This window comes from Bubalus kerabau, chromosome 20 (genome assembly GCF_029407905.1).
Source record: "Bubalus kerabau isolate K-KA32 ecotype Philippines breed swamp buffalo chromosome 20, PCC_UOA_SB_1v2, whole genome shotgun sequence".
Taxonomy (NCBI): Eukaryota; Metazoa; Chordata; class Mammalia; order Artiodactyla; family Bovidae; genus Bubalus; species Bubalus kerabau.
The window spans coordinates 7,017,064-7,030,354 of NC_073643.1; the positions used below are offsets into that span (position 1 = coordinate 7,017,064).

A 13,291-nucleotide genomic window follows, 5' to 3' on the forward strand; every position below is an offset into this window, starting at 1 on the left:
CCGCTGGCCTTAACACATTTTCCGTTTGCCAACATTTACACATTTAAAAGCAAAGGCCAGTTTACATAAGTTTCTATAAATCTAGAATCTCTTTAAAAAATAAGGAGGCCTGGAAAGCCAGGTCTGTGTGCCCATATGGCAGCCATCCCTAGGGACTGAGCGGAGGCTGCTCCGGGTGCCTGGAACCAGCACTCCCCGCCAGGTGGCCACAGCCTCGCCACTCCCCGCGGGGCCATGCCCCGTCTGCTTCCTTCCTGTGTCTGCTGGCTTACCGCTACAGGTGTTAGGTTTGCAACTCCTGACTGAGTGGACTAAATACAATTATACTCAGGACACAGTGGTAAGCGCTCCATGAAACTAACAGCTTCTTCAGTTCTTCAGGGCTCAGTGTGATGGATCTGGAGATTCAGAATTATTTCAGACAAGCTTGAAGATCTGAGCAGAGACTAAAGAAACTGCCATGTTTAAGTGATCGACTTGTTTCATCTGTAAATGTTACAGACCAGGCCAGTCATCCTCCCACCATCACACAGAGTATATGCATGACTGTGTGCTTAAGAGCAAACCCGAGGCACGAACAGGGATTCGGGAAATGTGGCTGCGGCTGTGTGCTCTGGTCTCATTTCCCGTTACTGCTATCCTGAGTACCCCATGGATCAGCCAGTCACAAGTGGACAAGTGTGTGCTGGAGTGAGTGAGCTGCCAGAGGCCACGCCCACAGACATTCTTCTCTCAGACACAGTCCTGTCCTGACCTCGGGCCCATGGACTCAGCCCCAGCCTTTAGAGACACTGGCTTCATTTTTCTGAACTTAAATTTTCAAAAGATAATTAAAAACTCAGAACTTCTTGCACACTCAGTTAGAAAAGTCTAACAAAAACATGAGAAACTCTTAAACACGGGGAGAAAAATAAAGGAAAGAAAAAAATAATTTTTTTTTTTTGAGAATATCTAGACTTGTTTGGCTTTCTTGGGGGAGGGGTGTGGTTCAAGTAACAATCTGGGAAAACTCTTCCCTATATGTCTGAAAATAATGCTTAAAGACCAGAAAGCAATGTATGAAATAAATTAACAACACCGTTTTGACAAATGTATTTTACATGTTGGAAACTGCTGCTGAATACAAAGGACAACTCATGTGAACCTCCCCTTTATACACACATCCCCAACATGCAGCTGTGTGAACCTTTAACTGCTTGAAACTGTATTGACCTGACAAAGGAGAGCTACTTAGAAAGACCATGAGGAGACAACAGGGAAGAGAGATAGGCATCAAAGCTGCATGACAAAGCACCCACCTCCTCCAGCAGAAGGGGCAGCCAGCCTCCCGGGCTGACTCTGAAGAGGCTGCATGCAAGGGACTAAGAGGCTCCTTGACCCCTGATGACCCAGAAGAAACTGCTTATAACTAACAGATTGTACAAAATAACATCTTTCCCTGAGAGAATACCTAAGAGAAGAGCATTTTATCCCTGGTCTTCACAGTTTGGGGAAAGAGGATATAGTATCTGTCCCTGATGGCTCAGCATGTAAACCCACCTACCAATGCAGGAGGCATGGGAGACGTAAATTCAATCCCTGGGTCAGGAAAATACCCTGAAGGAGGAAATGGCATCCTGCTCCAGTGTTCTTGCCTGGAAAATTCCATGGACAGAGGAGCCCGGTGGTCTATAGTTCAAAAGGTCCCAAATACTCAGACATGATTGAGCAACTAAGCAGGCACGTAGGCAAGACATAATAGAGTATTTTCAAAACTGACATCCCACCCATTATCAGAAGGACACCATCTCAAGTTACACTTAGAAATATTTTGGGCTTCCCTCATGGCTCAGTTGGTAAAGAATCCAGCTGCAATGCAGGAAACCCTGGTTCGATTCCTGGGTTGGAAAGATCTGCTGGAGAAGGGATAGGCTACCCACTCCAGTATTCTTGGGCTTCCCTTATGGCTTAGCTGGTAAAGAATCCACCTGCAATACGGGAGACCTGGGTTCGATCCCTGGATTAGGAAGATCCCCTGGAGAAGGGAAAGGCTACCCACTCCAGTATTCTGGCCTGGAGAATTCCATGGACTGTATAGTCCATGGGGTTGCAAATAGTCGGACATGACTGAGCGACTTTCACTTTCTTTTCAAGACACTTCTATATTAGCTGCTGCTGCTAAGTCGCTTCAGTCGTGTCCAACTCTGTGCGACCCCACAGACGGCAGCCCACCAGGCTCCGTCGTCCCTGGGATTCTCCAGGCAAGAATACTGGAGTGGGTTGCCATTTCTTTCTCCAATGCATGAAAGTGAAAAGTGAAAGCTAAGTTGCTCGGTCATGTCTGACTCTTAGCAACCCCATGGACTGCAGCCCACCAGGCTCCTCCGTCCATGGGATTTTCCAGGCAAGAGTACTGGAGTGGGGTGCCATTGCCTTCTCCCTCATCATGCTATAGTGACTGTTCTATAACTTATCTTTCCAGTTAATAACAAATTATGAATATGTTATTCTGGAACAAAATTTTAATTGTCTATACACTACTAATTTGCATATAAATTGTATTCTATATTTGAACTAATTCCCTATAGCTGACTATTGAAGTTTTAAAAAATGTCTTGCTATTTTAATGCCTGAGGATCAGATATGGAGGCCTTTGGATGCCAAGCGGAATGGACTAGATTGTATCCTGTGGATCAGTCATTCTCAGGGGAATGGTACTACACCTCCAGGGAATATTCTGGGAAGTCAGGCAGATACTTTGGTTTTCTTGATGTTTGGGGGTTGCTACTGGTGTTCAGTCGCTTGGGCACCCAGATGCCAGCTGCCCTGCTGTGTGCAGAGCGGTCCTGAGCCAGAAAGAGCTGCCCCACATCCTGCAGGACTTTCAAATGTCCTGCTGGAAATGCAGGAGCCCAAGAACCTGATTATGGTTACCAGAACCTGTTTCACAAGCAAATGCAAACTATTCTATGCCCGTTTTAAAAAAACACCAAGTTTTCTACTATCATGTAAATCAAGAGAAAATGTCTTCTTCAATGCTTTACCAAGAATTGTGTGTCTTGTTTGGAAAATTACGGGGCCTTCCTCGGTGGCCCAGTGGTTGAGACTGTGCTTCCAGTGCCGCAGGCATGGTTCAATCCCTGATCAGGAAACTAAGATCCCACGTGCCGCACAGCACAGCCAAAAATAAAAATTAAAAAAAGAAAAAAGAAAATCATGTCTCTAATATCATCACCCCATTCCTATTATTTGCATCAGCAATAACTTTTAAGAGTCATATTCATAGTGATTCTAAGAGGATATGTAAGGATCTCTTATCACTTCCTCACGTCTTCTAATATTGTTGTGCCAAATGTTTATGTAGTAAAATACATATCTTTAAAGATTATTATTCCTTCATATGACCAGTAATGCCTTCTGCTACCTTTCACAAAATTCCATGTAGGTAGGCCTTATTTTCTATTGGTTTCATCTTCAGAGAATAAAGAGAACATCAACAGAATTTATTATAAACAGTGGTTGGTGGCCAATCAGGTGGAAAGCTATGACTAGAAGAACAAGGAAAGCATTCAGAGGCCTTCAGGAGGAAAATGAGGAGATAAAACAGGGCAGTAGGTATGACTGTGTGGAGAGAAGAAAAAATAAACAGGAGACAGACACCAGAAAAGATGCAAGAACAATCTGCTTGGGGAACTAATGAAGACCTAGAAGGCCGCAATGCCTGAAAAAACAAAACAAAACAAAAAGAAGAGCTCTAATGGAGGAGAGCTTCAAGAGGAGTCTGGAACTCGGTGGGTGCGTAGGGTCAGAGAGGCGCTTTCACAGCAGCAGGAGAGTGTGTTCTCAACAACCGTCTCACATGTGCACGTGAGCGCACACAGACACACACACTCTTACACACGGACACACTCAAACTCCAGATTCATTACCAAATAATCTTCCTCCCCTCCTCCTGCCACAGGGAAGACTCCTCACACCATTGATGCTGAACTTGGACAGCTCCGTCTGACACGAGTCTGATGCGGGCGGGCAAAGCCTTAATCGGTTTATTTATTTGTTTGCGATTCTCCAACCAAGATAAACCCCGAAACAAATTTCAAGTGTGCTTTAAGTACACTCCAGGTTATAAATCACACGCTTGCATTCTCATACTACAGTAAGCATGAAATCGCATAGATCATCAATAGATATATACGCCTCCCTGCCTTGCAGAATTCACGCACACACATCCACGCAAAGAGAAAGGCTAAAAGGAAACTAAGGCTGAGCACCCATGATGATTCATCTGCAACATACGTGTTTATGAATCAGAAGAAACCAGAACAATTAGAATCGGATGATACTAGCCTGGGCAAGGGCCCCAAGGTTCTAACTGGCAGAAAAGCGTTTCCAAAATGAAAAGATGGAGATTCACGGATGTTAATCATGAGAGCATAAATGCTGGCAAAAACTGCAGGGAGAAGAGATGGCCCCGATTCATATTCAATTTCCAGTTAAGATTAAAACTGTATTATGTGCTGATTTATCTGATTTTAACTTATATACCCATCTTGATTTCAAATTTTCTGAGATTAGATCATGTAAATATTTCTTTAAACAAAGGAAGAGTGAGGCCATGGTATCCCCAAACATAAAAGGGACTATTTAGTTGTCCTGATCCATGTCCGTGCAATGGTCCATAAAAGATGAACATCACCTTCTCGTGTGTTTTTCTTAACAACCAGAAAGAGAGAAGAATGGCCACCATATTTTTCTCAGCTGTTAGCAATTATCCCCCACATCGCCAAACAATGCCTGATGCATTCTATCAAAGCAAACATCACGATTAAATTCTCACACCATTAAGCTCTTGTTTCTTTTTGAGTCACTTCCTGTCTGAAATGTATTCTTTAGTACTTTCTCATTTGCACCGTGTGATGTATGAAAGGCAAGCCAGATCCTGCCTGAAGTGGCCCATGGAAGGCTTGTCTAGGCAAAGGCACAGGTAACTCTGTCCATCTCTCCCTATCTCTGCTACCTGATCGCAGGTTCAAGGAGAGGTAGAGTATTTATATATTGGGTATATACTGTGCTACCTTGCAGGAGATGAAATGAGCTACAAATAAACAGAAAGTCACCCGAGGCAAAAGAAGATGCTGCAGGTAAGGATCCAGGTGGCTATGGCTTAAAGGTCATGATCGTCCCACCCCCACCTGACTAGGCACAAATCCCAAGCACCTTGCAGTGGGAGACGGGCCTCCATCTGCGCATGCCACTCACCCGCTGCTCTCATCTTGCCCTCCGCCTGCCCCTCACCCCACTCTGTTGGTCTTCCACCACGCCCTCCTCTGTTGAGCCTCTGTGCCTTCATGCTGTGATTCTTCCTGGAACCCACCTGACCGGCAGCTGCTTACTATTCAAGATTTGGATCTTCTGTCACACACACTAGGGTGATATCCTTTCTCTCTGCCTTATAGGGTTTCTCTACATCTAGGCACCTATGAGTTCCCTTGTGATGATCTCTTTACTCGTCTGTCTCCTAGAATACGAGATTCCCAGGATGGGGACCAAGTCCCTTACATGTGTATCTCCTGGGCCGGGCATAGTGAGCACCTGATTGGAAAGTTTTCCCTTTTCTTCTAGAGGGCAAGGAGAAGGGGTACCATCTATCGAAGCTGTTAAAACTATCATTGATTTCCCCACTGAGGGCAGAGAGGGGTTTGCAGATAGGAGCTGTTACAGTCAGGCCCATATAGCTAGCTCACTGTGCTGGAGAGGGAGCAGGCAGGGGGTACAGGAATACAGAGCTCCGACGTGACGGGACCCAAGAACTCGCCCTTTACATGACGGGCACAGAGTGCTCAGGGGATGCTCATTCAATTCAATCTGCACTCCGTATATGCAGCGGGAAGGTGGGGTCACGGAAGGTCGACTTGGGAGACTTCAGAATTCTTGGAAACGTGGGTTAGGAGGAGGATGCTCCTTGGCAGGGCCATGCTGGGGGAGGTGCAGGAGGGACACAAGAAGTCCCCAGCGCCCGAGGCCTCTCCTCACTCTGGACGGCCAGCCCTCCCCAGCTGTGTGTGAAGGTTCCCTGCAGCATATTCAGTTCGATGGTGAGCTGACATTCTTTGCCGGCATCTCTTTCTTTTTTATCACGTTAGTCCCTTGGGCAAGAGATGCAGGGTCTTTGTTGACAGAAAGAACAGAAAGTCTCACATTCACGAAGGGGAGCAGATTTAGACGTTAAGGTTGCCTTCTAGGGAGGTGATGCGCAGTCACAGACAGATTCCAGTGGGGATGAAGAAAGAAGCCACGCGATGTATGACATCAGCCACTCCAGATCACATGCTCGGAAGTGCACCGATATTAGAACTTCGCATACATTCTACAACCATTTTGCAAACAGCATAATTATTTTGAATTTGTGTGTGTGTGTCAAGTGTGTTGGCTGGTCAAATGTAAACAATGCTTATAACTGTTTGGCATGTGCTTAGCTTTTAATATACTAAGAACCACCTCTCTAGAACTTCAAGACGATCTTGCCAGTCTGGAATTATTTACAGGCTCAATAGATAACAGGCATTGGATCTACTTCTTTGGAAGGAAAGATGTGATGTGCTTATTACTCACCAAATGAAGTTTTGCCCAGAACTCAGGTCCTTCCTCCATCTGTCTGAGGCTCGGTGGAATGTACCAAAAGCAAATATTGGCATATTCAGGCTGAAGAGGAAGAAAGTTTGAAAGCTGTTAATTAATCTTAGAATGCAGTTCAATTCTAAGCTAGTTTCTCTGAGTCATCATATGTGTCTTACGTTGGTAATGCCAGAATCTGATAGATTAGACATCCATCCTGCCTTACTTTCGGTACAGCTTATTGGGAAATTTTCTTCTCAGTTGGTGTACCCAGAGAGTGCTATTTCCTCTGGATACGGGATGAGCACAAGATCAAGAATAAACACAATTAAGTTAGAAGCTGACTCAACGCAGATCTAACTAAGCATTAGTTATAGTGCCTGACACGCAAACACCCAGAGGTGCCCTCATTTATCCCTCTGGTGTGATCACTCACCTAGAGCCAGACATCCTGGAATGCAAAGTCAAGGGCCTTAGGAAGCATCACTAAGAACAAAGCTAGGGGAGGTGATGGAATTCCAGTTGAGCTATTTTAAACCCTAAAAATGATTCTGTGAAAGTGCTGCACTCAATATGCCAGCAAATTTGGAAAACTCAGCAGTGGCCACAAGACTGGAGAAAGGTCAGTTTTCATTCCAATCCCAAAGAAAGGCAAAGCTGAAGAATGCTCAAACTACTGCACAATTGCACTCATCTCATACGGTAATAAAGTAATACTCAAAATTCTCCAATCCAGGCTTCAGCAAAAAGTGAATTACAATACGAGATAAAATTGCCAACATCTGCTGAATCATCGAAAAAGCAAGAGAGTTCCAGAAAAACATCTGCTTCTGCTTTATTGACTATGCCAAAGCCTTTGACTGTGTGGATCACAATAAACTGTGGAAAATTCTGAAAGAGATGGGAATACCAGACCACCTGACCTGCCTCCTGAGAAACCTGTATGCAGGTCAGGAAGCAACAGTTAGAACTGGACATGGAACAATAGACTAGTTCCAAATAGGAAAAGGAGTATGTCAAGGCTGTATATTGTCACCCTGCTTATTTGACTTATATGCAGAGTACATCATGAGAAACGCTGGGCACAGCTGGAATCAAGATTGTGGGGAGAAATATCAATAACCTCAGATATGAAGATGGCACCACCCTTATGGCAGAAAGTGAAGAAGAACTAAAAAGCCTCTTGATGAAAGTGAAAGAGGAGAGTGAAAAAGTTGGCTCAAAGCTCAACATTTAGAAAACTAAAATCATGGCATCCAGTCCCATCACTTCATGGCAAATAGATGGGGAGACAGTGGAAACAGTGGCTGACTTTATTTTTCTGGACTCCAAAATCACTGCAGATGGTGACTGCAACCATGAAATTAAAAGATGCTACTCCTTGGAAGGAAAGTTATGACCAACCTAGACAGCACATTAAAAAGCAGAGACAATACTTTGTCAACAAAGGTCCGTCTAGTCAAGGCTATGGTTTTTCCAGTGGTCATGTATGGATATGAGAGTTGAACTGTGAAGAAAGCTGAGCGCTGAAGAATTGATACTTCTGAACTGTGGTGTTGGAGAAGACTCTTGAGAGTCCCTTGGACTGCAAGGAGATCCAACCAGTCCATCCTAAAGGAGATCAGTCCTGGGTGTTCATTGGAAGGACTGATGTTGAAGCAGAAACTCCAATACTTTGGCCACCTGATGTGAAGAGCTGACTCATTGGAAAAGACCCTGATGCTGGGAAAGATTGAGGGCAGGAGGAGAAGGGGCCGACAGAGGATGAGATGGTTGGATGGCATCACTGACTCAATGGATATGAGTTTGGGTAAACTCCGGGAACTGGTGATGGACAGGGAGCGTGCTGCGGTTCATGGGGTCGCAAAGAGTCAGACACGACTAAGCGACTGAACTGAACTGAAAACTGATTATTATCTCCCACATCTCCTTCCAACAACTCCTTCTCTGTTTAAGGTAGCCAAAGTTGTCTTCTATTTCCTGCTATACTTGACAAATGCAAAATCACTGATTACCTGTGAGTTGATAACAGACATACTTGGGCTTTACTTAACCAGCCTTGCTGTGACCCTGATCAATACAGCACCAAAAGAACAAAAAAAAAAGACATCACCTTGACTCCTGACCTTCGAGTATCAGTATCGGGAAGGGTGTAAGTCCACTAGAGACCTTGATCACAGACCACACTTAGCCCCTGGGCTCAGCACCTCCAGAGTGCAATTCAGTGCATCACAGAAATGGCTGAAGAACTGGCATTTTCAGAAGCATTTCAGGGGACTTCCCTGGTGGTTCCGTGGTTAAGAATCCACTTTCCAGTGCAGGGAACATGGGTTCGATCCATGGTCGGAGAGATCCTACATGCCTTAGAGCAGCTAAGCCCGAGCGCTGCAACTACTGGGCCCACACACCACAGCGAAAGAGCCCACGTGCCTCCACTGAGACCTGATGCAGCCAAAGAAATAAATTAGCTAATAAATTAACTTTTAAGGAGAAGCATTTCAGGTGATCTCAAGTGAGCTGCACATCGTCTATGTTTGAGAACTTCTGGTCTAAAGTGGCCCAGTTATTTTCCCCAGTAATCTGGTTTTCCATTAGAAATACTTTGGTTAAATGTGGAATAAGGTCTCACAATGGGCTTCAGGCAGCTGTTTTCACAGAGACATAAACGCAGGGCCTGCTAGGGGCAATCACAGACTTGTACTCAATGACCAGGTGATAACAGACATTACCTTGGGGCTGACAACTCAGACACACCAAGCTGTGCTCAGAAAAGACCATGGGTCGTGCCCTCCCACTGGGCACCTTCCTCATCGCATTCTTCGTGCTGATAGTTTCGGAAATGACTTCCATTTTCCCACCACAAACACAGTTTGTAGGTAATAACCAGTGTCAGCATAAAGTTTCAAAGTATTTCAGAGAGAGAGGAAATGGCTATCATCTCATCTCCTAAAATCAAAACTGGTACTATAGAGAGTTTGGATTTTAGTGGATTTTAAATTACAAGTGATAGCCCAGAAACATTCCTAGCTCAACAAGATAAGCTCTTGATCTGATCATCCTTTCACCTTTGAAGTCAGTAACAGGTTTATTGAGTTTGACCAAAAAAAAAGTCAAAAGATTAAAAAAAAGAAAAAAAAAAAAAAGGAGCTACAAGTCTTCAAAACAGAGAGTAATTCAAAACACAATACTTTGTAATTCTAGTCAATTTCCACAAACATTTACCATGAGACTATAACAGTCTTTACAAATCTACACAATTTATACTTGGTTTTCTAATTTATGATTAATTTGGTTTTTCTAGACTAGAATGTCGGGCCTTCAAATTATTTAATCATCTAATGTGAACAAATCTGTTATTGAATAAATAAAGTCACTATGGTTGATTAGAAAGTAGAAAAAAATGGAGTTCTTATCTGTCACTAGATTCTAGGAATTTGTGTCTTTATGTAAACGAAGGATTCTGTTCCAGATACCATTTATGTCAGTTATCAATTTATTGCCTCTCAGCTCCAAATCCACCCTCTCTGTATGTCCTGCAATAATGGAGGTGGACACTATAAATATTTCTCCTTGCCATCTGGTCCTATCAGAGGCTTTATCAGCAGAGGGTGCTGGAGGGATACGGAGGAGGAGTGGACTCCTCCTTGTCCCCTGGCTCATCTCACGGGGCTCCTGCTGTGGGTGGGGCTCTCGCCAGCAGTTTTGGTGGCCAGCACCAAGTGGCCCCAACAGCGTCCCCCAGCCCCGCACCCTGAGGTGGCTTCACCATGGCCTGGCCACGGGTGGGCATCCATAATGGTTTTCCCCTTGCCCACTCTCCTCCAGGGATCTCATCGGGAAGGCCGCCAGCTAGGCGAACTTGCCTTGGACAGCTTGAGTGAGTCCAAGATTCAGCAGTGCCCTGAAATCAGCGTCCTGCTCTCCAGCACTCCAGCTGGTGGATTCCTAGAGACCCAACCGCCCTGACACCTTGGGGGATGTGCCTGCCATCCTGTGAGTCATACACACTCTTTCCAACCAACTCTGGATCTCAGGTCTGGGCAGAGGCGAGCTCTTGTCTGATGCTCTGTCTCAGTTCTAGAAGTGATGGCTGTTCTCTACATCATCTGCTATTTCTGTACTTTTAAAGCTCTTTTTCTCTCTTATGAGGCATCTCCCATGACTCCAATCCCCTGTTAATAATTCTTTTTTTATGGAACTCTTCACAAATCTACATATCATCCTTGTACTGGGACCATGCTAATCTTTTCTGTATCACTCCAGTTTTAATATATGTGCTGTTAAAGCAAGCATGATAATTCTTTTTTTTTTTTAATTTATTTACTTAGCTACACTGGGTCTTAGTTATGGTATGTGGGTTCTGATCGAGTTCTAAGACCAGGGATCCAACCCAGGCCCCCTGCATTGGGACTGCAGAGTTTTAGCCACTGGACCACCAGGGAAGTCCCAAGCACTATAATTCTTTACATTTCATGTTCCCACTTCAAATTATTGTGCAGTTTTTGTCTTCTTATTAGACACTAAAACATCATTAAATTAGCCATTCTCTTTCATTTGCAGGGCAACATTATGAATCATTTGGCAGTAGCTTCTATCTGATTCCCTGGTGGCTTAGATGGTAAAGAATCTGCCTGGAATGCAGGAGACTTGGGTTCAATCCCTGGGTCAGGAAGATCCCCTGGAGAAGGGAATGGCAACCCACTCTAGTATTCTTGCCTGGAGAGTTCCATGGAAAGAGGAGCCTGGTGGATTACAAATCCATGGGGTAGTAGACACGACTGAGTGACTAACACATCATTAAATTCACCATTCTCTTTTATTTGCATGGCAATATTGTGAATCATTTTGCAATCGTTTCTATCTGCTATCACATCTGCTCAATATTTTATAATTTGGGACTTTTGCCTTTTGAACCACGTTTTAAGCTTTCTTCCTTCAGTCAGTTTCAGTTTAGATATTTCAGAAGTGACAAATCTGGGATCTCTTTGCCCAGCCTCTTTGAGAATGGTGTGGCTTCAGTGCTATGACATTTGAAAACTGGTGAAGCCTTTTTGACATTTCATTTCACTGGAGGAAATTTGACGTGCCATTTGGTGGAATACCTATATGATAAATCATTCCTCAAATTATTAAAATTTGAAAAAAAAAGTTAAAAAACCACAATAAACCTTGAATATTCACAAAGAGTGTTCATATTGAGTTTTCCTGTCTCTGCCTATGTAGCTTTTATTTTATATAGACTTTCTTCAAGTGCCTTCAAAGCACTAACCTGTATTTTCAGAGTAGAATTATTCACATGCCACTTAATTGCCTACATATATGAAAGCCTGACCTCTTGGGTGTCTTAGGACCACATTTAGCCCATATTGTCTAACACTGTAACACTGAGAAGGCATAAGAAGGAATCCAAGTGTCCAGACCAGGCAGGTGATAGAATGGCACAAAAAGTCTATAGCAGTGAAAGTATCGTCATCATTTTTTAAAATTCATTAAGACGTAAAGAGGAGAAGGCGATGGCACCCCACTCCAGTACTCTTGCCTGGAAAATCCCATGGACGGAGAAGCCTGGTAGGCTGCAGTCCATGGGGTCGCTAAGAGTTGGACACAACTGAGCAACTTCACTTTCACGCATTGGAGAAGGAAATGGCAACCCACTCCAGTGTTCTTGCCTGGAGAATCCCAGGGACGGAGGAGCCTGATGGGCTGCCGTCTATGGGGTCGCACAGAGTCGGACACGACTGAAGTGACTTAGCAGCAGCAGCAAGACGTAAAGAAGTGTCACAAAAGAAAAGATGGGTTCATTCTACCCTGATTGTCTCAGAGAAAGAAAGGAGATATATTCCAAGAAAAAAAGCCAGTGCTTTGATGTCAATTTCAGCAAGGATTATCGAGCAAATAATATGTGACTCTTGGGGAAAAAAGGTCAATGGTCACCAAGCTGTAGTGGCTCACGTTCTCTAAAACTGAGTTTTGTCAAAAGAAACTCTTTTCCCTTTCTGCAATATCATTAGGTCACCACCACCACCACAATAAAAGCCAGCGCTATGCTTTTTAATAAGTATAACCGTAGAATCTAGCATAGACCGAAATGATCAGTCATGCAAATATAGAATGGACAAGGGGGTCATGATGGATTTTATTTGACTTCAAGCTCACAAATTTTAAGTTACACTACTGAAAAATTCCAAAGACAGCACTTGGTAGCACAAAGAGCCTGGCTTTTGGAGTCGCATGGATGCAGTCTGAATCCCAGCTTCACCAGGTCTTTGCTTCGACAGGTACCTGTCCAAGCTCTCTAAGCTTCCGCTTCCTAATCTACAAGATGGAGATTGCACTGTCTACCCCCACAGAGTTGGCTTGATGAGTAAAGGGATTATTTCCAATATTTACCATCGCATATGGCATACAGAAGGCACTCTCCTATGTAGCAACTATTATCTGGAACTATACTCGTAGGAAAATACATCCTCTACAAGTGGATAAACAGCACCATTAAAATCTCTACTATGTGAGACACATCATTGTGGTAATTTCTGCCAATATATTAGAAGGGGACCATGAAAAAAATCATAGCATGCCAGAAGAAGGGCAACTTACATATTCAATTTAATAAGAAACAGAATAGAATTCAAAATTTTTCTATGTTCTAGATATAAAATGTGGGAAAAAGTGACTTGCTCTTAATGCTTATCTCCAG

The 13,291-nt window shown here is 43.8% G+C and overlaps 1 protein-coding gene and 1 non-coding gene across 13 annotated transcripts in view; both read right to left on the minus strand.

Annotated features, from left to right (window-relative positions):
- GADL1 (glutamate decarboxylase like 1) overlaps positions 1-13,291 on the minus strand; it is a 505,418-nt gene that overhangs the window by 62,041 nt on the left and 430,086 nt on the right. For all 12 annotated transcript variants that reach the window (XR_008706302.1, XM_055558455.1, XM_055558457.1 and 9 more), the window contains one exon: positions 6,592-6,681. Coding sequence is in view for 11 of the 12 variants with exons in the window: in XM_055558455.1 (XP_055414430.1) it covers positions 6,592-6,681 (90 nt within the window). In the remaining variant the exon portion in view is untranslated. The remainder of the gene's footprint in view (positions 1-6,591; positions 6,682-13,291) is intronic.
- LOC129635662 (U6 spliceosomal RNA) lies at positions 10,781-10,883 on the minus strand. Its single transcript, XR_008706417.1, has one exon. It is a non-coding gene; the product is annotated as a U6 spliceosomal RNA (small nuclear RNA).